The following is a 23,084-nucleotide window of genomic DNA, read 5'->3' as shown; positions in this document are numbered from 1 at the left end:
CATCTTGGCTTCTACATTTCCCCACAAGAGTTACTGTGCTGCTTCCTTGCAAAAGTGATTTTGCTAACACTGAAGTGTTAGTTATACTTTGCAGTCAATTGCAGATACTATGTCTAATTTGTGTATTTTTGGTGGGCTAAAAAAAAATAGACGGCAGGGGGAAGCAGGCGATTGACGAAGCTGGCCCCTCGTCTGAGATGTGGCAATCCTCAGGTTAAATCACCACAAGTCAGCTCTCTCCTCCCCTTTTGAAGGGGAAAGTCATCTGGGTGTTTGCTGTAGAGGCGGCGTGTTGTGCTGTTGTTGCGCCTTCTGGCCCCTAGGTGTCTCTGGCTGAGTGAGCTGGCTCTCCCTCCCTCCCCCACCCTCTGCAGAGCCGCTGCGATTGTCCGCTCCAGACCCACTCTCTGCGCCCGCCGCCATATTGCCTTCCTCCTGCACCGCGGTGAGATGAGAGTGAAGCGCGGCCGTTGCCGCCGCTCCTAACTCCCCGTCGAGCCTCAGCTCCACCGCCTCGACTCCTGCCAGCGCCGGCGGCATCTAACCACCCTCAACATCCGAAGAAGAGGAGCGGAGGCGCTGAGCCATGGAGGCCGTCAAAGCCTTTAATAACGAGGTCTGTATGAGCCGCGGCTGTTTTTTTGGGGGTTTTGGGGGGGGGGGGAAGTTCAGGTTTCTCAGCGACGCAGGCGGTTGGGAGCGGGGCCTCGGGAGAGTAACGGGCGGTTAGGGAGTGAGGGGGCGGGTAGCGAGGGAGGGGACCGGGCCTCGGGCACGGGCTGGCCTCTCCAGCGTGTCATTACAGCGAGAGAAAAAAAAAACGGAAAGATAACCAGGGCAACCAGGCCCGCAAACCGGGGCCTGGAGTCAGGGTCAACGCGGCCGCCCCGGCGGAGATCGGCGGTTACTCGGGTGAAATGTGTGTTTTTTTTTGTGTGGTTGGTGGGCGCCCCCGGCCTCTCTCATCCTCCTCCTTCCTCCCCCCCCCCCCCGGTAACGGAAATTCCGCCAAGTCCGGGGCCTGTTCAATAAATAAACGGCGGCCGATCCCCGGGCTGGGCTTGGGGGGGGGGGGGGGGGGGTGACGGCTGCTGGTGACCTCTCCCAGAGGCGCTGGTAGTGTCTCTTCCACCGGGCCTGCAGTACGCATTTCTGTTGGCGTGTGTGCTCCTGGGCCCCACTCCACTCATTTGACGCCCGCCCGCCCAGGGGGCTGGAGCTCGCCCGGGGAATGCGCTTCCTGCCATCCTCCCTTGAAGCGACATTCACGCTGCAGCACAGCCATGCAGCTAAGTTTTCCACTTGTCTTCAAGAGAGCTTTTTCTTTCCTTGAGCCATTTTTATTCGAAGCTTGAGCCGGTGCTTTTATATTAAAAAAAAACCCAAATCAATTAATTTCTTCGAGGAGGAGGAGGCAATATTCGACGCATCACCGATGTTGGCTCACAATGAGTCTCTTAAACTGAAGGAGACACAATTAATGGGTCTGGAACGTTCTCTTATCAGTGTAAATAGGAATTTACTTTAAAGGGAAGATCCTGCAGTGACTTGCTGTACATTTGCCAAAGTATTAACAAAATTAAACTAACGTGTGGCAAATATTTTATGCACTTTGAATCAATGTTTAATAAACGTAGGGATTTTTTCAGGGATAAAATAACTAGAATGTCAAAGATATTTCAAAACCTCATAACAGGAATCTAATCTTGTCAAACATTTTCCTCCCTAAATCAAGGAAGTTGCTTCTTACACAAGCCATATCGATTATGATCAACAGGGTTCCTCAACTAGGACCAAGCTTGCCTATATGGGCATCCTCATGGTCTGGAAGGAGACTTAAAGTTGCTATCTCATGGAGGTTGGAAAAAGAGAAAAACTGGTGGAGCAAGATGCATGGATTGACAACCATAGCAAGCCACTTTAAAGGCAGGAAGTGAATTTTGCACTGCTACCTAGCTTGTGGTAGGGCAGCAGGCATGAACTTATTTAGTTATTATTCCAGGCGAGGGTGGGAGGCTTATAATGATTTTCGTGATCTGTGCCAAGAACTATTGAATTGACTTGGAGTTGCCTTTCTGAGGATGATGAACATGATTCTGTTTCATTTGTGTACCCTCAGTTTTGGTTTGCATCTATAGAAAAAGTGATTCTAGTGAGCACAGTTTGAGAAATTTAATATGATAATGATTCTGCAGCTGGTCACTTTGGGGCTTGCAGAAAATCAGGAAGGAACAAGCTGGATTCTGCTCTCCTTGGCATTATGTAGGAATTGTGGCTTTTTTCATGATTACACATTGTCTGCTTTGAATTTTCATATCGGGCTTTGGGCCTAGTGCTTACTGTTAGGCTCATAGAAGCTGAAAACTATGGGATTTATCTGTGATATACGGTATAACTGCAAATAAGTTTAAAGGGGTGGATAAACGATTTGATGGCATAATTTAATCCATTGCTCTTAAATAAGTCAAGGCATAGTGTTCACTGTCACGTTCTATGTAATTTTGTATCCATTGGCATTAATGGGCAGAAGATTGGGCAGTGTGCCTGTAGAAGTATGACACTTTGCCAGTAGCATTAGGTCGCTCCCATCTCCCAGAATGTCTGTACAGACATTTCTGAAAGTATTGTCAGGCTTTTTGAAGATTGTACATTGCCAGCAGATATGTGACCTGTTACATTCTACATGCAACCTTGACTATTGGGCTAACTGGTAGTTATGAAAGACTTGCATTTATATTGCCTTTGACAACCATAGCTCCCCCCAAAATGATTTACAGCCAATGAAGTGTTAATGTGTAGGTACTGTTGTAATTTAGGAAATACTGCAGCTAATTTGCATTCAACAAGCTCCCACAAACAGCAATGTGATAGTCGGATAATCAATCACTTTTTGACAAATATTGACTGGGACATTGAAGATAACTTCCCACGTATTTGAAATGGTGTTATGGGATATTTTGCATCTACCTAAGCAGGCAAATGGGGCCTTTTGCCCAAAAGCTGGCACAGTGCAGCACTCCCTCAAGTACTACATGGGAGTATTTTTTGTGCTCATGCCCTTGAGTGAGCAAAAATGCTACCAACTGAAATAGTGGGAATGTTCCTTTTGCGATATTTTCTGCATGCTGTAGGAGGAGACATAGGCAGATTCGGAGTACATCTGTTCCAATTGTTGATTCATTTTGGAATTGAAACCCTGATGGATGTCAATTTCAGCTTTAATAGAGTTCTTAGGAACACAGTTGAGAAGGACATTTTTGCTTTGCTTTTCTTATCTTTCCAATATGTTGGCATGGTCACAATGCAAGATTAGCTTGAGGCATATACTAATTGTCCAATCATTCCGTTATAATTTAGAAATCTTTGAAGAACCGTTTGTATCTTAGTCCCTTCCATGATGATCTGTTTTGTGTAGCCAATGTGTAAGTTTGCAGTGTGGCACTGAAACTAATGTCTGGACTGTCAAAGTGATTGACACAACATAAGCTGATCTTTGTAAATCTGCTACAATGAAGGAATTCAAATATCCATGTATAACTGATGAGGAAATGTTGAGTATTGGAATGACGTCTGCTGGAAGGTGTTGCCTGGCCAAGTCTGAGGACAAGGGCCGACACATCCAGAGCGCAATGTCTGACATAATAGATTTTCAGAATAACAAACTTCTGCTGAAACTGTGCTCTTCTAATTGATGGAAATGTTTAAAGTGTGACGTTTCCTTGTGTGACCACAGTAGTAATGGATTTAAATGTTTCATGTTGGTGAAAGATGATACTCTTAAGCTCCAGCTATTTGCTGTCCACGAAGTGAAATATATTCATGTCATTTGCCTATCAAAGCTAATAACAATCCTCTTTTGGAGGTAAGGTGGACACAAAATGAAACATCTGGTGGTGGGATTTCTATGGCAAGCGTGGTTATTTCTATACCTGAACCAGGCAAATCTACCATACCTCGGGGCACTGTTGATGGTTGACTAGAGGTCAACTGACTAATAAAATCTGGAGATGTACACCCTCCGCTGGGGACAGGCACTCCTCCAACCCTTCAGCATCTGTTCTTTTGAAGAGAGGGTCTCTCCTCTTCTGCACAATTGCATTTTTCAGTAGTTTGCATTGATTTAAAAATGGGCATGGACTTCTGCCAGTGTCAAACATCTGACTTAATAAAAGTCCTTTGAAGAAAGTTGTGGACTGAAAAAAGCACTTAGTATATGTGCACATTCAGACACAAGTTTATGGTGTAATGAGCTAGCCAGTTACTTGATTTGGTGATGCAAATTTGGAGGAATACATCACATCTGCCCCTTTGGCATTACAGCTTATGAAACCCACAATCTTCTACTGCAGAGGTGAGAGTCATCAACTACCACAGCTGACAAGTGGTCCAAAAGATTAATATGAAACTTGTGTTTATTTCTACAGGAAAGAATATCTACTTGTTTGCTTATGTTGCTCTGACTGTTTAATTTCACTTGCACAAGAAGTGAAACTGGATGGCATTTCAAATAAACTGATCACATTCTGTACAAATCACTCTCTTGGGTATTATGTGAAGCCTGCCCAGGTGGTGCGTACTCTAAAATATGCACAAGATTCACTGGTGACCGTGGCCTGAATTTTTTGGATGTGGCGGTTTCCTTTCCCAGGAGTGTGGTATGAACAGGGTAAGAATCACGGCAAATTTTATGTTTTTACGATTGGTAAAAGGATTTTAAAATGAACACAGTATCATGTAGAAGAACCGTCAGAAGCATAATAATAGCAATATTTTGTAAATACTTAGTGGGAATTTCTTATTCTGTGATTTCCAAAGCTTAATTTCACTGAGAATATTGAATCATGAAATGTTGCAGCATTCTAATAAGTAATTTGGACAACGTTTTTCTGCACAGAAGTATATTCGGTTTCAATAATTATTTGGAAGACTGGATCTATACAAAATCTATAATTATCCTTCTTGAAGGCAATTAAGGATAGGCTTAGCCAGTGAAGCCCGCATTCTTTGAATTAATAAAAAAGTATTGGAAAATTGAATATGTTAGTTAGCTTCCCCTTGTATTAGTCCATACTAACCTTTGGGACCAGTGTGAGACTTCAATTTGGGTTAACTTTGACATAGATTTTTCGCTTTCTCAGGAAGCGACTTGCAAATGTTTTGAGATTGGGAATATTGGAACAGTGGCAGGTCACTCAACCTTTCAAGCCTGCCCCTTCATTTAATTGGATCACAGCTGAGCTGCATATCATGGTCCTCTTGCATAACAAAAATCTATCGACATTGGTTTTGAAAATTTCAATTGGCCTGGCCTCAACAGCATTTTGGGCAACAGTGTTCCAGATTCTGTCTTCTGAAGTGGTTTCTGACAACCTGAACAACCTGGCTCTGGTCTTAAGGTTATACTTTTCCAAATTCAAACTGCTCCCCGTTCTACTTCTTTAATCATTTTGAGCATCTCAGTTAGATCACCCGATAATTTGTTCTAATCCAGGTTTATGGACCCTCCATCTTAAACTTTCACTAGGTGCATTGAATCTGTGTTGTACCCCTCCAAGGCTAGCATATCCTTCGAGAGATGTGATGGCCAGAACTGAATGTGGTGCTCTAAATGGTGTCTGACCTGAGCTCCATATGGCTGTAACTAAGCTTCTTGTTTCTGTTCGAGACCTCTTGAGATAAAGCCAACATTCCACAATCTTTTTAAGTATTTGTTCCTGTCCATCAGCTTTTACAAATACCTGTACTTGTATGCCTGAATCTCTCTGCTTTATCCCAACTTCTTGCCATTTAGAAAATATTCTGATCTTTCTTGGGTCCAGAGTGGGTGACCTCACATTTTCCTAGTTGGGCAAAAAGTTGGTAGATGGAATTTACTAATCAACCAGTAGTTTATCCCATTGCATTTTTCTACTCGTGTATATATATTTTTTAATGTGCCATCCAGCTTATTGTTGCCAGAGAACTTGGATATATTCCTTCATCAAGTCATTAAATATCGGGAAAAGCTGAGGCTGTAGAACAGATTTTCTTTGGGTGGGGCACCACTAGTCACATCATGCTAAATTGAATACCTACCTATTGTCTGTACTCTCTGCCTTCTATCTCTTAACCAATTCCTGATCCAAGCCAGTAGGATGCCTTTTATTCCAAATGCTCTCGTGTTTATTATCAGTCTCTTATGTATAACTATACCACATGATTTCTGGAAATCCATATAAATAAAATCTTCTACTTGGTTTGTTAGATGTAAATGAACCATTGCAAAATTCATGCTGTTCCTTTCTGGTGAGTTTATATTTGTTCAAATGCTCAGTCACTCTGTTTCTAATAATATAGTAACTTTCTCACAACTGACTAATAGTCCTATTATTTCTTAGTTTATTTCCACTTTCCTCAACTAATCGTGAATTTGGCAATTTTGTAATCCGAGGGGGAAATTTTTGAATTCAGAGAATTTTCTCACCTTCGTTTAAAAAGTATGGGGTGGTCTGGGAGATTACCTTTAATCTCATTAGTTGATCTCTTGCCTTGTTCTTTTCCCCCTTGTATTTAATTGAATTAGTTCATTCCTTTAATTTATGTCTAGTTTGCCTTTTTATCTCTCTGATGGTTTATCCTATTGTGAAGACTGGTACAAAGTGACTATTTAGTAAGTCTGCCATTTCCTTATTTTCAATTACAATATTACGTGCACCTCCCATTAATGGGACCACATTACTCAGAGCTACTCTATCTTTCAATACAAAACCTTTTGTGTTATCCTTGATGCACTTTGCAAGCTTTTGTTCTTATTCCTTTTTTGCAACTTTTGCTTCTTGGTTAGTATCTCTTTGCTGTCTTTGCTTCTTTCAATCCGTGGGATCTCTACTGCTCTTTGCTTTTGCATAATTCTTTCCTTTTTATACTATCTCACTTCCCTCAATAAGCAAGTTTGGTTACACGGGTAGAAAAACTCTTGTCCTTTCGTGATATGCGCATTAGATTTGCGGTACAGAAACTTGTATTTGGCCTGACTGGCCTATGCTACATTTATGTGGCACATGAGTCTCTTCCCACCCATAGAATCCTTACAGTGGGAAGGAGGCCATTTGGCCCATCAAGTCTGCAAAGACCCTCTGAAGTGCACCCTGCTTGGGCCCAATCCCCCACCCTATCCCTATAACCCCACCTAACCTAAACAATTTTGTGACACTAAGGAGAAATTTAGCACGGCCAATCCAATCCACCTAACATGCACACCTTTGGACTGTAGGAGAAAAAAGCGGAGCACCCAGAGGAAGCCCACCCAGACACTGGGAGGATGTGCAAACTCCACGCAGACAGCCACCTAAGGCTGGAATTGAACCTGGTACTTGGCGCTGTGAGGCAGCAGTGCTACTATGTCATCCTTTTTAATCTAATCTTATTCCCATGAATTTCTATTCCTTTCTCTCTTAAGTGTTTATCTAGCTTTACTGAAATGCACCGGTTATCACTGCTGCCTCACATCACCAGGGACCCGGGTTTGATTCCGACCATGGGTGACCGTCTTTTGTGGAGTTTGCACGTTCTCCCCGTGTCTGCATGGGTCTCATTATTATTATTATTATTATTATTATTATTATTATTATTATTTCCTCCAGGTACTCTAGTTTCCTTCCACTGTCCACAGATGTGCAGGTTATGTGGATTTGCCTTGCTGAATTGCCCCTTAGTGCCCAGGAATGTGCAAGTGTGGTGGGTTACAGGGATATGGTAAGGGGAGTAGGAGGGCCTCAGTAGGGTGCTCTTCCAGAGGGTCGGTGCAGACTCGATGGGCTGAAGACCTCCTGCACTGCAGGGATTCTTTGGTTCTATCTGCATCGAGTTACCCCTTCCTTTTTCCAGAGGAAAGAACCCCAGCCTCTTCAGCCTTTCCTGGTAAGTATGTAGTCTCAGTTCTGCGCTCATCCGTCTCAATTATCTTCTCCAATCTGTATCTTTTCAATAAATGGAGACCACAATTGTGCAGGTGTGATCTAACAAAGATTCATTATAAGTTCAACATAACTTCTATGCTTGACCATTTTATCCTTTTAGACATGATCATTCATGCTTGGTTTACTTTTTTAAAATGGCCTTATTAACCTGCTTGAAAGCAGGTGCGAATGTATACCCTTTTGCTCCTATGTCCCATTTAGACTTTTATCCAAACTGTATGTGGCCTTTTCATTCGTCTTACCAAAATATAATTCCGCATCCGTTCTTGAAATTTATTGACATCTTGTGTATTGTTGCAGTCTTACTCTTGTGTTAACTGCAGCCCCAGATTGGTATCTGCAAATCTTGAAAATGTATTTCCAGTTCCCAAGTCCACATCATTAATGTAAATTATGAACATTAATGTTTCTAACACTGATCCCTACCTTGCTACCGTTTGTCAGCCTGCGTAGCTACATTTAACCCCATACTCTTTGTTTCGTAGCCTGGTTGGTAGCCATTCTGCTACCTGCCGCTTCACTCCACGTGTTTGGACCTTAGTCATGAGTCCACTAAAGAACTGTTATGACATTATCAAAGGCTCTTTGAAAATCTGAATACATCACAGCTACTATGACATTTCTTTTACTTCAAATAATTCAATAAGGTAGATTTAAGGTCTTTCCCAATGTTGCTTGCTCCCTTCTGTTTTCAGTTTCTGGATGTTTTTCAGATGCACCTTTTGAGTAAAGATACTGTTATCTTTCCTACCTTCAGTGTTAAGCTATAGACGCATGGTTTCATTAACAGCCTATCCACCCGCCCCCCCTCCTCTCCACCCCCCCCCCCCCCCCCCCCCCCCCCCCCCCCCCCCTCCACCACACTGGGCAGTACGGTGGCGCAGTGGTTAGCACTGCTGCCTCACGGCGCCGAGGTCCCAGATACGATCCTGGCTCTGGGTCACTATCTGTGTGGAGTTTGCACATTCTCCCCGTGTTTGCGTGGGTTTCGCCCACACAACCCAAAGATGTGCCGGGTAGGTGGATTGGCCACGCTAAGTTGCCCCTTAATTGTAAAAAATGAATTGGGTACTCTAAATTTATAAAGAAAGAAGAACCCTGTCTATTTTCCAATTTAAATGCAGGATTCACATTAGCAGTCCTCTGACAAAATTCTCTTTTTTTAATTAAATTATATACCTATGCAATAGTGCTTCTGGTTCTCTAAGTTTTAATATGCGTGGTAAGTTCTTGCATTCTACCACAACACAAAGCAAAATACCGCTGACACTGGAAATCTGAATAAAACAGAAAATGCTGGGATATTCAGACCTAGCGGCATCTGTGGAGAGCGAAACAGAGTTAACATTTCCAGTTGATGACCTTTCATTCTACCAAATACCTCCTGGTGATTTGTAGTTTTAACTGTTAATACTAGTGCTGTTGAGTCTATTGTACCAAATTCTTTTATCATCCCTTCATAATCCGCTGTATTTAAATGTAAAACCTTGTTTTGTGACTCGCCTTTCTCCCTCACAAACCTAACATCAAATTCTGTCATATGGTCACTTAGCTAACTGTCTCCTTACCTCTAGATGATCAACTAATTCTAGTTTATTATTCATCGCTAAATCTAATATGGCCTGTTTTCTTGTTTGTTTAAGAACATATTATTTCATCTCTATGTATTTACATTGTGTATTTATCGTACGTCCTATGTTTGTAATGTATGGACCGATCTGTCTGGGCTGTACGCAGAAGAATACTTTCCACTGTACTTCAGTACATGTGACAATAAACCCAAATCTTAAACTGTCCCAAGTACGATTATGCAATTCACTGCGTTTGAGACTTGAGCTGTTCCATTTCCCCCTGTCTGTGAAAGTTGGTTAAGTAATAATGGGAGTGTTTTTGGAACAAGCTTTTCTGAACTCCATGCTCTTGCATCCCATTGTTTTATCACTGCCTGCTGGTCTAGAAATGATTCCTAGCAAAGTTATGTAGTCTTTTCTATTCTTATGTTCTATTCGGAGTTTCTACTGCATTCTCACTCTTGCTGATAACTCTCCCTTTCTAATATTTTATAACTGCCCCATGTCGATATTGCTACTATTCCAGTTTTAATTTTCTTGACCTTTCTAAGGAAGTTCTTGCTGCAGCCTGCTGTGTGTAGCATCCAAAGATAGGGAAAGCGAACCTGGGAGCAGGAATAGAGCATTCAGCCCTTGAACCTCCTCCGCCATTTGATAAGGTCATAACTGATATGATTTTGTGATGGCACCTAATAATCTTCATTAGTGCCACAAGTAGGCTTACATCAACACCAATGAAGTTACTGTGAAAATCCCAACCTAAATGTGTTGCAGGCTGCTTTTACTCATTCCAGATTAGTGATTGCTAGTCAATGTTGAAATTGACTGCTCCATGCTTGACAACAAACTTGTTTGCAGTTAGAGAGCAAAGTCTTCAGTCCTACTCTGTGTAATCTGAAATGAAATGTTGGAATGCAACTATGTAAATGAGAAAATTTATTGAAGTGTAACCATTACTGTGTTTCAAAGTACCTAATGACACAAAAGGAAAAAGATGAAATCCCTGAAATAACTGAAACATCTCAAAGTACTTTGAAAGATTGTGACTGTTTATATGGGTAAGTGCGACAACCGTTGTATGTTCAGTTAACTTGTCTTTAGTTGAGGTTGGTGAGAAAGGAATTCTAGACAAGGTACAAACTTTTCTGAGTCGTATCATAGGATCTCTTTAAATGACCACCACGACAGGTGGTACCTTGATTTCCTGTTTTAATTTGAACAATGCAGCTTTCCTTCACCTAGACACTGGAATGTCAACTGAGGTTATGTGTTTGTGGTTTGGAGTGTTGGTTTAGGATATTCATTCAATTGATCACGGCCCCGGTCACTGTCTTGTGTGGAGTTTGCACATTCTCTCCGTGTCTATGTGGGTTTCACCCCCACAACCCAACAAAGTGCAGGTTAAGTGAATTGGCCACACTAAATTGCCCCTTAATTGGAAAAAAATAAATAGGTACTCCTAAATTTATTTAAAATCTTGCCTAAAGCCACAAGTTTCTGACTCAAGCAAAGTTGCGACTAACGGAGTCTTTAACTGAACTAAACTGAACATGTTAAAACAGGAATAGGAGGAAGCCATTTAGCCCCCAAACCTGTAACATGTCATTTGTTAAAATCAAAACTGATGTGCAATGTAACTGTATACCCAAGCTTGTCCCATATTCCTTCGTACCTTTAAAATTATCAATTGATTTGTTGTGGTTTGTGTTCCAAACTTCTATCATCATATATTAGGAATATTACTTCTAAGTTGAAAACGTTGATGGAATGCACTGAGGGAGAAATTTTAGCTGCAAAATCTGTTCAAGTAGATACACTGCGTTTAATCCAAACAAGGATTGGGGTTGAGGTGGGAGGAGACTGTGTACCAATTGTTTTTCGACACCGGAATTGCATTCTCATGCAGACTAGGAAAGAAATATTGCTAATGGATAAAATGGGTAAGAAGCTGTAGACTTTAGATAATTTTTGGAGGCTGGCCTTCAACTACTTAATTCGTAACTCAGGCATGCACAAACCAGATTGTGCTTGTATATTATGGAGCCATTACACCAAAGATTGAGGCCACTCAGCCCATCGGGTCAGTGCCGACTAGAGCAATCCAGCCAGCCCCATTCCACCACTCTAAACTTCTAGCCATGAAATTGTAGTTCCCTCAAGTATCCATCCAGTTTCCTTTTGAAATAATTGATCATCTCCACTTGCACCACCATCGTATGGTGAATATCGGATCATTACCACTCAGTGTAAAGAAATGTTTTCCTCGCATCTTCTTTGCATCCCTTGCTCAAAACCTTAAATCTATGGCCCTTGGTGCTTGTACAATTAGCTCATGGGAACAATTTTTTTCCCCCAATCCAATCTAAACCTGTCATAATCTTGTACACTTCTGTCAAATCTCCCATCAATCTCCCAATTAAGGGCAGCACGGTAGCATGGTGGTTAGCATAAATGCTTCACAGCTCCAGGGTCCCAGGTTCGATTCCTGGCTGGGTCACTGTCTGGGCGGAGTCTGCACGTCCTCCCCGTGTGTGCGTGGGTTTCCTCCGGGTGCTCCGGTTTCCTCCCACAGTCCAAAGATGTGCGGGTTAGGTGGATTGGCCATGCTAAATTGCCCGTAGTGTTCTAAAAAGTAAGGTTAGGGGGGGGGGGTTGTTGGGTTACGGGTATAGGGTGGATACGTGGGTTTGAGTAGGGTGATCATGGCTCGGCACAACATCGAGGGCCGAAGGGCCTGTTCTGTGCTGTACTGTTCTATGTTCTAATCTCCTTTGATCCAAGGAGAACAACCCTAGTGTCTCCAATCTAATCTTGTAGTGAAAATCTCTCACCCTGGAACCATACTAGTAAATCCCCTTCCAAGGGCCCTCACAACTTAAAGTATGGTAACCTGAACGGGATGCAGTATTCTAGTTGTGGCCTAATCAGAGCTTTGAAAAGGTTCAGAATAACTTCCCAGCTTTTGTACTGGTACCTCTATTTTTGACGACTGAGATACCCTATGCTTTACTAACTATTCTCTCAATATGTATTTCCACCATCATAGGTCTGTGGGTGTAAAACCAAATTCCTCTGTTCCTGCACACACGTTACAACTTTCCCATTAAGTCTGTATTGCCTCTCTGTATCATTTTAGCCAAAATGCAGCACCTCGCACATCTCTGTATTAAATCCATCTGCTATTTGAATGACCATTCGCCTAGCCTATCAGTGTTCTCTTGCAGTTGATTGGTGGCATCCTTGGTACAAGTTTGGTATCATGGGAAATTTTGAATTTTTAACCTGTATTCCCATATCCATGTAATTTACCTATGATCAAAGAAAGCTGCAATCCCATCATTGATCCTTGTGGAACATTGTTGCCTTCTATCCTTCAGCTTGGAAAAGTAACCATTTACCACAACACGTTTTCTGTCCTGAAGCTTTTTTTAATCCAAGCTGACATTGACCCTCCTATTTCATCGCACTGCAGTTTTCCTAACCAGTCTTTTATTTGGCACTCAAGCAGCATCCATTGGATTCCCTTCAACCTTCTCTGTTAACATTCATCAAAATACATTGTTGGTGATTCAGGCCCTGCGCATGTTATTCGAGAAGCTGGGGGCTGAACAAGTGATTTGCAGTTGAGGAACTGGTAATGGACTGCTTATGTTTGTTTCGCTTTTTCTCTTGTCTTTATTCTCTCCACTTCTCAAACCATTTATTCCTAGCTGGCATGTGGGTCAAAGGCTAGTCACTCTCCAGCATCTCAGTCAACTGACCGTTACGTATTCATCTTTGAATCCTGACAGTGTTGTAATGCAGAGATAGTGTGTAAGTACAGGCCGTGCACACACCCAACAGGAGTTGGTGGATAGCAATTAGAAAAAAACATGGTAATTGATTTTTCCATCCCTTGTAGACTGACTGAGTATTGTACACCTCTTACTGCTCTGACAGGAACACCGAACAGATTGAATCTGGGCCATATGGTTTACCGCTGCCAGATGAACTCACTAAGCCCTTGGGTGAATTTCCCATTTTAATTATAAAGTTTTATACTTGTACATTATCGATATTAGAATGTCAATGTTGTGATTCTGCTATCAGAACATAACTCCTTTAACCACTTATAAGTTGCCTTGGTTTTGAACAATGCTTCTTGAAATATGTAGCTGACAATTAAAAACTGTAGGGATGGTTGTTTCAAGGAACATTAGCATCATAAGCCTCTTCTGCAATTAGACCATTTGTATTCTGTGCTCATGCATCCTGCTTTACACAACCTTAAATAACCTTCTACACCTTTGATATCGTTCCAGGTTTATTTTAAATGGGCATTTGATAAATCTTGCAGTTTAAACACAGTTTAGCTCAGGTAAACTATTCCAAGTGTGCTAAATGTGTAGATTTAATACTTTTCAGTTTGCTTCGATCAGGTTTCTCTTATTTGATTTGAGTAGCTTCAACCTGTACACAGCAAGATCTGGGCATCAGTCACGCGTAGGCTGATACTGTAGTGTCAAGTAATGTTTGGTCATAACTGGCAGTTTTAACTACCTCCTCAATATTCAATGGTATTACCATTGCTGAATCTCCCGACAGCAACATCCTAATATTTTGCTATTAACCAAAAATACAAACAGATCAGCTGCATAAATGCAGTGGCTGAGTCTTTGGTATTATGCAAATTTTATCGGGGAGATGGGATCCAGTATAGTTAAGTATTAGTATATTTAAGAGTAGAGTTCAGAAATGGGAGGAATCAGACCAAAGAAATGCAAGGCAGATTAGGATATGTTTGGAGTGCGTGAGTGTAAATACACAAAGTATAGTAAATATGGTGGTGAGCTGCATGCCCAAATTGCCACAAGGGCTTATGATTGAATGGAATCTGGCTCAAGCAAAGGGAGAATTGGAACATAATACTTGTGGCTATAAAGCATTCCGGAAAGATAGGGAAGGGGAAAAGGAGGAAATGGTAGTACTGATTAAATATACTGTTAACAGCATCAAAAAAGGTTCAATTATTGGGGGTTCATAGAATCGATATGGTTAGAAATAGGGAGCAAAAGAGGAGCTCATGTAGTAGAGGGGAGACACCATAGGAACAAATTCAGGCAAATTTAAGAAAGCTGCATGAACTATAAAGTGGTGATAAAGGGTGTCAATTATCCTAATATAGATTGTGAAAATAACTATTGGGGAAAGTGGGCAAGGAATCCCTTGAAATGTGTATCAGAGAATTTAATTTCTTGTCCAACGAGGAAGGAAGCGGTGCTGGATCTGGTTTTGGGGAATGGAGTGAGGCAAGTTAGCATTTGGGGAAACAATGATCACTATTAGATTTAAAGCAGTCATGGAAACGGGCAAGGCAAGATCAAAGTGAAAATGTGTAATTGGAGGACTGGAAAGGGGCTCTAATCCAGGTTCAATTATGACAAAGGTTGACAGGTGAAAAATTACGTGAATAATAATCTTTATTAGTGTCACAAGTAGGCTTATGTTAACACTGCAATTAAGTTACTGTGAAAAGTCCCTAATCGCCACAGTACGGCACCTGTTCTGGTACACTGAGGGAGAATTTAGAATGTCCAATTCACCTAACAAGCATGTCTTTTGGGACTTGTGGGAGGAAACGGGAGTGCCCGGAGGAAACCCACGCAGATACGGGGAGAACGTGCAGACTGTGATCCAAGCCGGGAATGGAACCCGGGTCCCTGGCGCTTTGTAGTATACAATGCTGTGCTACCATGGGGAGCCTTCAAAGAGATGTTTTTGGTATAACCCAGATACGTTCCCACAAGGGGGAAAGGAAGAACTCCCTGGATAATTAAAGGTACATTGATTAAAATTACTCCTGAAAAAGGAGGCTTACATAAAGGAGGTTGAGTGACTAGAGAAGCAGGTTTTTTTTTTGTTTTGACACTAATAAAGATTAGAGAAGGTTAATGAGAGCATTAACAGGCATTCAAAATCCTGAAAAGTTTTGAGAGAGAATAAGACATGTTCCACCTGCTGAAGTGGTGGTAACCAGAGCACTTATTTAATATTATTGGCAAAAGAGACAGTGGAGTTATGAGAATATTTTATGCAGCACGTTATTATTCGGATTCAATAGTGATTTTAAAAGGGGAATTCAATTAATACTCGAAGGGGTGAAAATTGGGTTATGGAAAAGGGCTGAGGGTCTGACTAATTGAAAGATTCCTTGAAAATGCAGACACAGTGGGCTAAATGATCGGCTTGCGTGTTGTAAGATTCCATGTGTATCTCACTTCCTGACTTAACAAAACCTCTTCATCACCTGCGAGACACATCTGGAATGTGATAGAATACTCTCCACCCACTTGGATAGGTGCAACTGCATGACCCATCTATCCTGCTTTGATTGGCACCATATCTTAAACATCCACCCGCCACCAACAGTGCATGGGCCTGCAGTGTGTACTATCTGCAGGATGCACAGTAGCAAGTAAACATGGCTTCTTTGACAGCTACCCCTCCCAAACTTATGACACTTATCAACTAGTAGGTGCAAGGGAACACCTGCACCTGAAAGCCTCCGTCCAAGCAGTACAACATCTTGACTTGGGCATGCATCTACATTTATTTATCACTGCTGGGTGACAATACTGAACTCCCTACCTAACCGCACCTTCACCATGCAGACTGCAGCAGTTCAAGAAGGTGGCTAGCACCGTCTTCTGAAAGGCAACTAGGTATGGGTGGTAAATGCTTCCTCCATAACAGCGCCAATATCCAGAGTATGAATTTTTGCAAAAACTTCTTTGAGAATATTTAATTTGTTTATTAATGTACGGTCCAACTATAAAGTTAATCAAACTTGCATTATTATGCTTCAAAGAACATGAATTCAAATTACTTTTCCCTAAAGGAAACATTAGTGCGAATTACTTTCCCCTAAAGGAAACATTCGGGGCTGGTGTAGCACAGTGAGCCAAACAGCTGGCTTGTAATGCAGAACAATGCCAGCAGCGCGGGTTCAATTCCCGTACCAGCCTCCCCGAAAACTCGCCGGAATGTGGCGACTAGGGGCTTTTCATAGTAACTTCATTGAAGCCTACTTGTGACAATAAGCGATTGTTATTATAATTAGTGTAGGTCGGAAGCAGAAATATTACTTGCTACCTTGGAGAGCAACGTGACATTGTTGATTTACAAGGCTTTGATCTGCATATAACCTGGACCGATGCAGTAAGACTACTTTCAGTTGCAAGTCTCAAGTTTAAAAAAAAAATTGATTGAAAGTTTTGAATCGGGAAATCAGACCCTCAATCCTGTTACATCATTTGTACAGATTATGGTTATCTACCTCAAATCTATTTATCGCTTTCTCTTCATCTCCCTTTTATATACCCTTCTCTCGCTTCATGTTCCATAATGGCATGATATAATAAGACCATAAGACATAGGAGTGGAAGTAAGGCCATTCGGCCCATCGAGTCCACTCCGCCATTCAATCATGGTAATGGGGGAAGTAGAAGAGGCAAGCCTCCAAAAAAACGACTTTGGCCTGTACAGGGAGTGAACCATACCATTACTAAGCAACTGAGTGACTAACCGATTGCTGGTTTAATAATCCATGCCTAATTTTTAAAAATGTTATCTTGGTTTTGAAAATTTTAATTAATTGAGCAGCCCTATAAATACAAATAAATATTATATTATTGTCACAAAAGTGCATATTGTGGACCTCTTTGAAAACTAATGGTGGTATTAGAAATTAAAATAAGGAAATATTAAATAATTACTTTGCATCATTATTTGCTCTTAAAGTCACATCACATCCAATGTGATTGTGACAAAGGTAAATATTCCTCCTTGTCAACATTTGTAATGTGGCACCATCCTGCTGGTTGGGACTGCATTCCCCTGAATCCATTCTTAACCATCTAATTATAGCCAAAATATCACGTGCAATGACTTGCACCATTGCCGTTGGTATCACCCAAGAACCTATTCTTGGCCCATCCTATTTCTCATTTACTTGCTGCCCCTCAACATCTTTTGAAAACCGTGCCAGTTTTCACATAAAACACCACTAACTGCCAACTCTACCTCATTACCATCGCTCTTGATTCCTCCACTGTTGATAAATTCAGACTGCTTGTCCAACATCCAATACTGAATGAGCAAAATTTCCTCCTATGTAAATATTGTGAGCCTCACCCATTTTCTTTAATTTCCGCCTGCAACTCAGTTCCGCAGCTACCAATTCCGTTTGCTGGCACCTGTCTTGAGGCTGAACCAACTGTTCACAACATTGGTGTCATGTTTGATCTTAAAGATGAGCTTCCAACTACATATCCGAGTCATCGCTAAGACTGCTTATTTTCACCTCTGTTGCCCGAATATATGCCCCCCCGCAAAAGATCATTTGTTTCTGAAACCCCCACCAATGCTTTGTTACCTTTGCACTTGACTTTTCAAATCACCCCTAGCTGGCCTTCCTCATTCAGGCCTAAATAAACTTGAGGTAATCCAAAACGGCTGCCCATTGGCTTTATTTTGCCACATCCTGTTCACCCACGCCCCATTCTCGTTGTCATTGGCTCCTTGTAACACATCGCCTTGAGGCCCATACAGGTGCACAATACTCTGCTGTTGAGAAAGCCAGTGGATGACAGTCTTCTCATGGCCTACTGTCGAGCAGATTCTTGAACTCTGCAATCTGTAACTATGATTTGTAACACCTTGATCTTAAAATTCTTGCCCTTGCTTGCCAGGCTGTCCATGGCATCACCCCTCTCACCTCTAATTTCTTTCAGCCTCAAAGCCCTCTGAAGTACCTGTGCTTATTAATTCTGGGCTCTTGAACAGCCTTTCGTTTAATTTTAACCATCATGGTTATGCTTTCACCTTTCTCGGTCTTATTAAAACCTTTGGCTATCTTTAATATTGTCCAGATTGGAGTTCACTATAGGCAAAAACAAAATTAAAATTGCTTCAGACATATTACTTTTAAAAGGTGGTATATAAATACATGTTCCAGGGCTGGTTTTCAAATGCTTGTCCTTGAAGGGAGTTGTAATTGCTTTGATTTTGAGTTTTGCCCTGTTGACCGGAAGGCTGTTAAGGGGTACTTGGTCATCTTTTTGGTGACATAGTTCCAGTTCTAGAGTTCAAGAATCTGCTTGACAGGGTAACCATGAGAAGACTGTCATCATCCACTGGCTTTCTCAACAACCGAGTATGTGCACCTGTATGGGCCTCGAGTCGTCACATCAAACTCATTGTACAATTTCACTCCGCACAGAGGATAATCTCTGGAAGTCTGATCAACTTCAGTTCAGTGGTTAACTGTATATCACGCCTCCCTCCATTCAATGAGACTCAGCAGTATGCAGAGAAATTGTTTGTTTCGGCAGCAACTTGCACCCCCCCCCTACCCATAAAGACCTTCAGCACCCCCCAGCTTGCCACATGGCTCTATGAAATCCCCTTTGCACGCGAATTAAACATTTCCAACTCTGTAGCACTAATGAATGCTGGAGGAAAGCTTGGGGGCAGAAAACACCTAAATAAACCTGGTCTCTGACCTAAATCTCAACAACCAGACTTCAATCTGAATTGAGGATGGGGATGCAGTAATCCCGTTAGTTAAAGTGCATTGCCTTTTTTAGTGCATGATGTCATAGAATCTCTACGATACAGAAGGAGGCCATTCAGCCCATTGGGTCTGCACTCACCCTTCACATGAGCAGTCCAACCGTGTCTACCCGTCCGATCCCTGCAACCCCATAACCTAACCTGCACATCCCTGGACATTAAGGGGCAGTTTATCATGGTTAATCGACCTATCCATACATATTTGATCTGTGGGAGGAAACTGGAGCACCTGGAGGAAACCCACGCAGGCACGGGAAGAATGTACAAACTCCACACAGTCACCCAAGGCTGTTATTGAACCCGGGTCCAAGGTGCTGAGACCACTGTGCTGCCCAATCTTATAGATTTTGTTTGTGCAGCCATATCACAGAGTAAGGCTTGTGCAGTACCTTTCAAGCTGTTTTTCGCCTCACAGCTTTGTGGGAACTTTGCTGGGGCCTCACGATAATTAATGTAACCATTTAATAACAGTATTGAAGAAACTGTCGCTAAGAGTGACTAATTCCCAGAACCGAATGCTTTCTATCCCAGTGTTTAAAGGGAAGTAGGTAAGAACATTAAGATTCCCATATACCTATTGTCTTCCGGAGTTCCTTTGATAAAGGAACCATTGCATTTTAAAATTGTGCAAGTCACTCTGTTGTTTAAGACGGATGACTTGGTGGGAGGAGTTGGGTGCGAGATGTTGAGGTCATTTCCAGGGGGAAACCAGGGAATAGGCCAGATAGCCTGTTTGTTGGTGCCAGGAAATTACTAGAGTCTATAACTAAGGACATGGTGACTGAATACCGTGAACATTTTGAGAGCCAGCATAGATTTGTAAAGGGCCGGTCACGCCGAATGAATCTTGACTGATTTTTTTTTGTTGTGTGCAGGAGAATGTCTAAGGGTGTTTATATGAATTTCTGGAATGCATTAAATAAAGTCCAAGAGAAGAGCCTTTAGTTAAAGTTGAAACTCCTGGAACTGAGTCCAAATTATTAGGAAATTAGCTGGGTGGCAGGAGACATTTTTTTTGGACCGAAAGAGAGTCATATTGGACTCAAAACATTAACTCTGTTTCTCTCTCCTCAGATGATGCCAGACCAGCTGAGATTTTCCAGCACTTCCTGTTTCTATCCCAATCTCCATAGTTTTGAAACATTTTAAAGCCAGTATTGCAACTGGAAGTTGTTAACTTGGAATAGTGCAAGAAATCCTGTGTACCTACATTAATTGCTTCAAAATCAGCTGCAAGTGGGGGGAAAAAAATGTAAATTCTTTGTTTTCAAAATGTAATTTTTTAATGGAGATGTAGTGGCAGACTGAAAAGCTTACAAAAAAAGTAAGAGCCACACAAAATTAATTCTCAAAATGTATGTGGATGCTTTCTCCAGAAAGGCATCCCCGTTAAAAACATGGTTTTAAATTTTGACGGCAATGGATTTACATTTTTTAAATTTGCGGTTGATCTTTAAATTTAATGTAAGTTATAATATTTCATACAATATTCCAAGTTCATCACTTGCAGTTGTAGCACTGGCATTAAATACGTATCAGACTACTGAGAATGAGATGCAGCAGTTCCCAGGATGTTTGGTAGCTTTCATTTTTAAAAAAAAATTTGCATTGAATGGCATTTGAATATGCTATTGTCAATTATATACTTTGTAAGCATGGACTCTTCAGTCGCCATTCAGATTTGTTATACTAATTTCTCTATCGCACATCGTTAAAGCAAATATTTGGAAACGCAGGTCATTTGCAATGCCCGGGAAACACACTCTGCCACAATATCTCAGAATTTTAATTGAAACCACAAAATTAATATTCTCAGACACTGACTAATGTACTGCAATTAAACGATTACATAGTACAAGTTTTATAGAAAAAAAATCATTTTTAATAACTTTACTCACAGGTGACGGACTGGATGGATCTTTATTAAAAAGGTTTATTTTTGCTGGTAGAACCAATTTAAGCTGTATTACCAAAACTGCATCAGGTTACTCAAATAAATCAAGGAATGCTTTTCAATTGAAAGAAGAAATGTATTCTATTATGTTCTATTGCATTGGTTCATGGAAGATTTACATTTGATTTTTGAATTTTAGCAGAAACTTGACTTGCAACCTAACCAGTATAATTTAAGGCAGCAGTGCTAACCATGACGCAACTGTGCTGTCCTGGGAATTTCCATTTTCAATTGGGTATTCCATCTGATTCCACAAAACATTTACCAAATTCAATCATCTCTGAATTTTTTGATTTGTGACGCAGATTTTGCAAGAAAGTAGACACTGCCACAATATTTCCTACCTAACCAACTGACACCATCTGTTCAAACAAGAAAGGTTTCACAATAGCATCTTGGGTCCAAGTTTTATCTCTCTCACACCCAAGTTCGTGAGTACACTAGAGCAGATGGTAAAGCCAACTCAAATCCATGAGCAACACCATGGGATATTTATAGGCAAACTAATCCAACTTATTCCAGTCAGCTGAATCAATTATGTTCAATAATCAGATCTATGATATGTAATTCAAGTATTCTGGTTGACAGATTTCCAGGATAATGACTAGCTTTACATTAGTTTTCTTATGTAGCACTGAAAGAGTTATTTAATGCAACAGTTTAAATTACAGGGAGTTCCAGTTAAATCAAGAATTTGACTTGAGGAATATCAACGGATTATTTTCTGAACCGTTACGTTTAATATGAGCGTCTCAGTTAATTTTGCACAATCTCCAGTTACTTTCTCAGAAGTTCAATCCCACCTAACTAACCCAGTTGGCATTAGCGTTTTCTGATTAAAAATAAATTATTACTTGATATTGACTATTGGAACTTTGAGATTTGTTTACTACCAATTGGAATCAATCCATATGCTTTCAATAAATGAATAAAGGATGTACTTGACTCATCGTGGAGGTGTTCCTAATTTAAGAATCTTCTCCTACATGTTGTATTCTGGTCATCAGAATGTCATAAATACAAAATTAATGAATTTGAAACTTAAATCTATAGAATTTTGGAAAATAGATTTTCTAAAGAGGTGGAGGTACAAGAGAAAGGAACAAATGCAAAAATATATTTTTTTCTGAGGTGAAATTATCCTTTTCATAAGACATGCGAATAATGGAAACACTGCATGGCAATTAAGACCCAGGTTTTCGACTGCAGCCCATCCTTGAGCTTTATGAAAACTAAACCTTAAAGCTAACCATTTCAATCATTTAATTCAGAAAACGGAAATGTCAATTGCCACTAAGAGCCAAGCCAGATGAGGGAACGAGTTCTAGTGGCTGGAGTAGTTCAATCTGTTCCTTTTTAATTCCGTAAATTATGCTGTAGATAAATGAGTAGAAGATTCACATTGGCATTATGTATACGTGTACTGTGTGGTATTGTATCAAGCTGTATTGTCCGTTTCAACTCAAACTGAGCTGAAGAAGCTGGTTTAGCCAAGTCAGCAGCAGGGGTGTTTCTATTGGTCTTAATACATTAGGTCCAAAGTGGAGAAAAATCAGTCTGGATTCTCTTTCATCCATGCCAACCAGTGATAACTGCTGGAGAGTGTGCACATGTGACAGGCAACAGAGTAGGAATAAACAGGTCTTTTTCCAAGTGGCAGGCAGTGACTGATGGTGTACCGCAGGGATCAGTGTTAGGACCTCAGCTATTCACAACGTATGCTAATGATTTAACTGAGGGAACTAAATGTAATGTCTCCAAATTTGCAGATGACACAAAGCTGAGTGGGAAGGGTGAGCTAAATGGACGATGCAGAAATGCTTCAGTGTGATTTGGACAAGTTGAATGAGTGGGCAAATGCATGGCAGATGCAGTATAATGTGGGTAAATGTGAGTTTCGGCTTGGTAGCAAAAACAAGAAGGCAGACTAACATCTGAATGTTTCTAGATTGGGAGAGGGCAATATGCAATGAGACCTGGATGTCTTTG

At 41.1% G+C, this 23,084-nt stretch overlaps 1 protein-coding gene across 4 annotated transcripts in view; it reads left to right on the top strand.

Moving 5' to 3' along the window:
• Nucleotides 1-359: 359 nt before the first annotated feature.
• The window catches only part of scaf8 (SR-related CTD-associated factor 8), a 381,141-nt gene continuing 358,416 nt past the window's right edge, over nt 360-23,084 (top strand). For 3 of the 4 annotated variants that reach the window (XR_005461998.1, XM_038808446.1, XM_038808444.1), the window contains exon 1: nt 360-616. Coding sequence is in view for 2 of the 4 variants with exons in the window: in XM_038808446.1 (XP_038664374.1) it covers nt 587-616 (30 nt within the window). In the remaining 2 variants the exon portion in view is untranslated. Of the gene's footprint in view, nt 617-1,777; nt 1,927-23,084 lie in introns of all 4 variants that reach the window. The other variant, XM_038808445.1, reaches the window with a different exon arrangement.

This window comes from Scyliorhinus canicula, chromosome 1, assembly GCF_902713615.1.
Source record: "Scyliorhinus canicula chromosome 1, sScyCan1.1, whole genome shotgun sequence".
NCBI lineage: Eukaryota > Metazoa > Chordata > Chondrichthyes > Carcharhiniformes > Scyliorhinidae > Scyliorhinus > Scyliorhinus canicula.
This window is presented reverse-complemented; position numbering and strand designations above follow the sequence as displayed.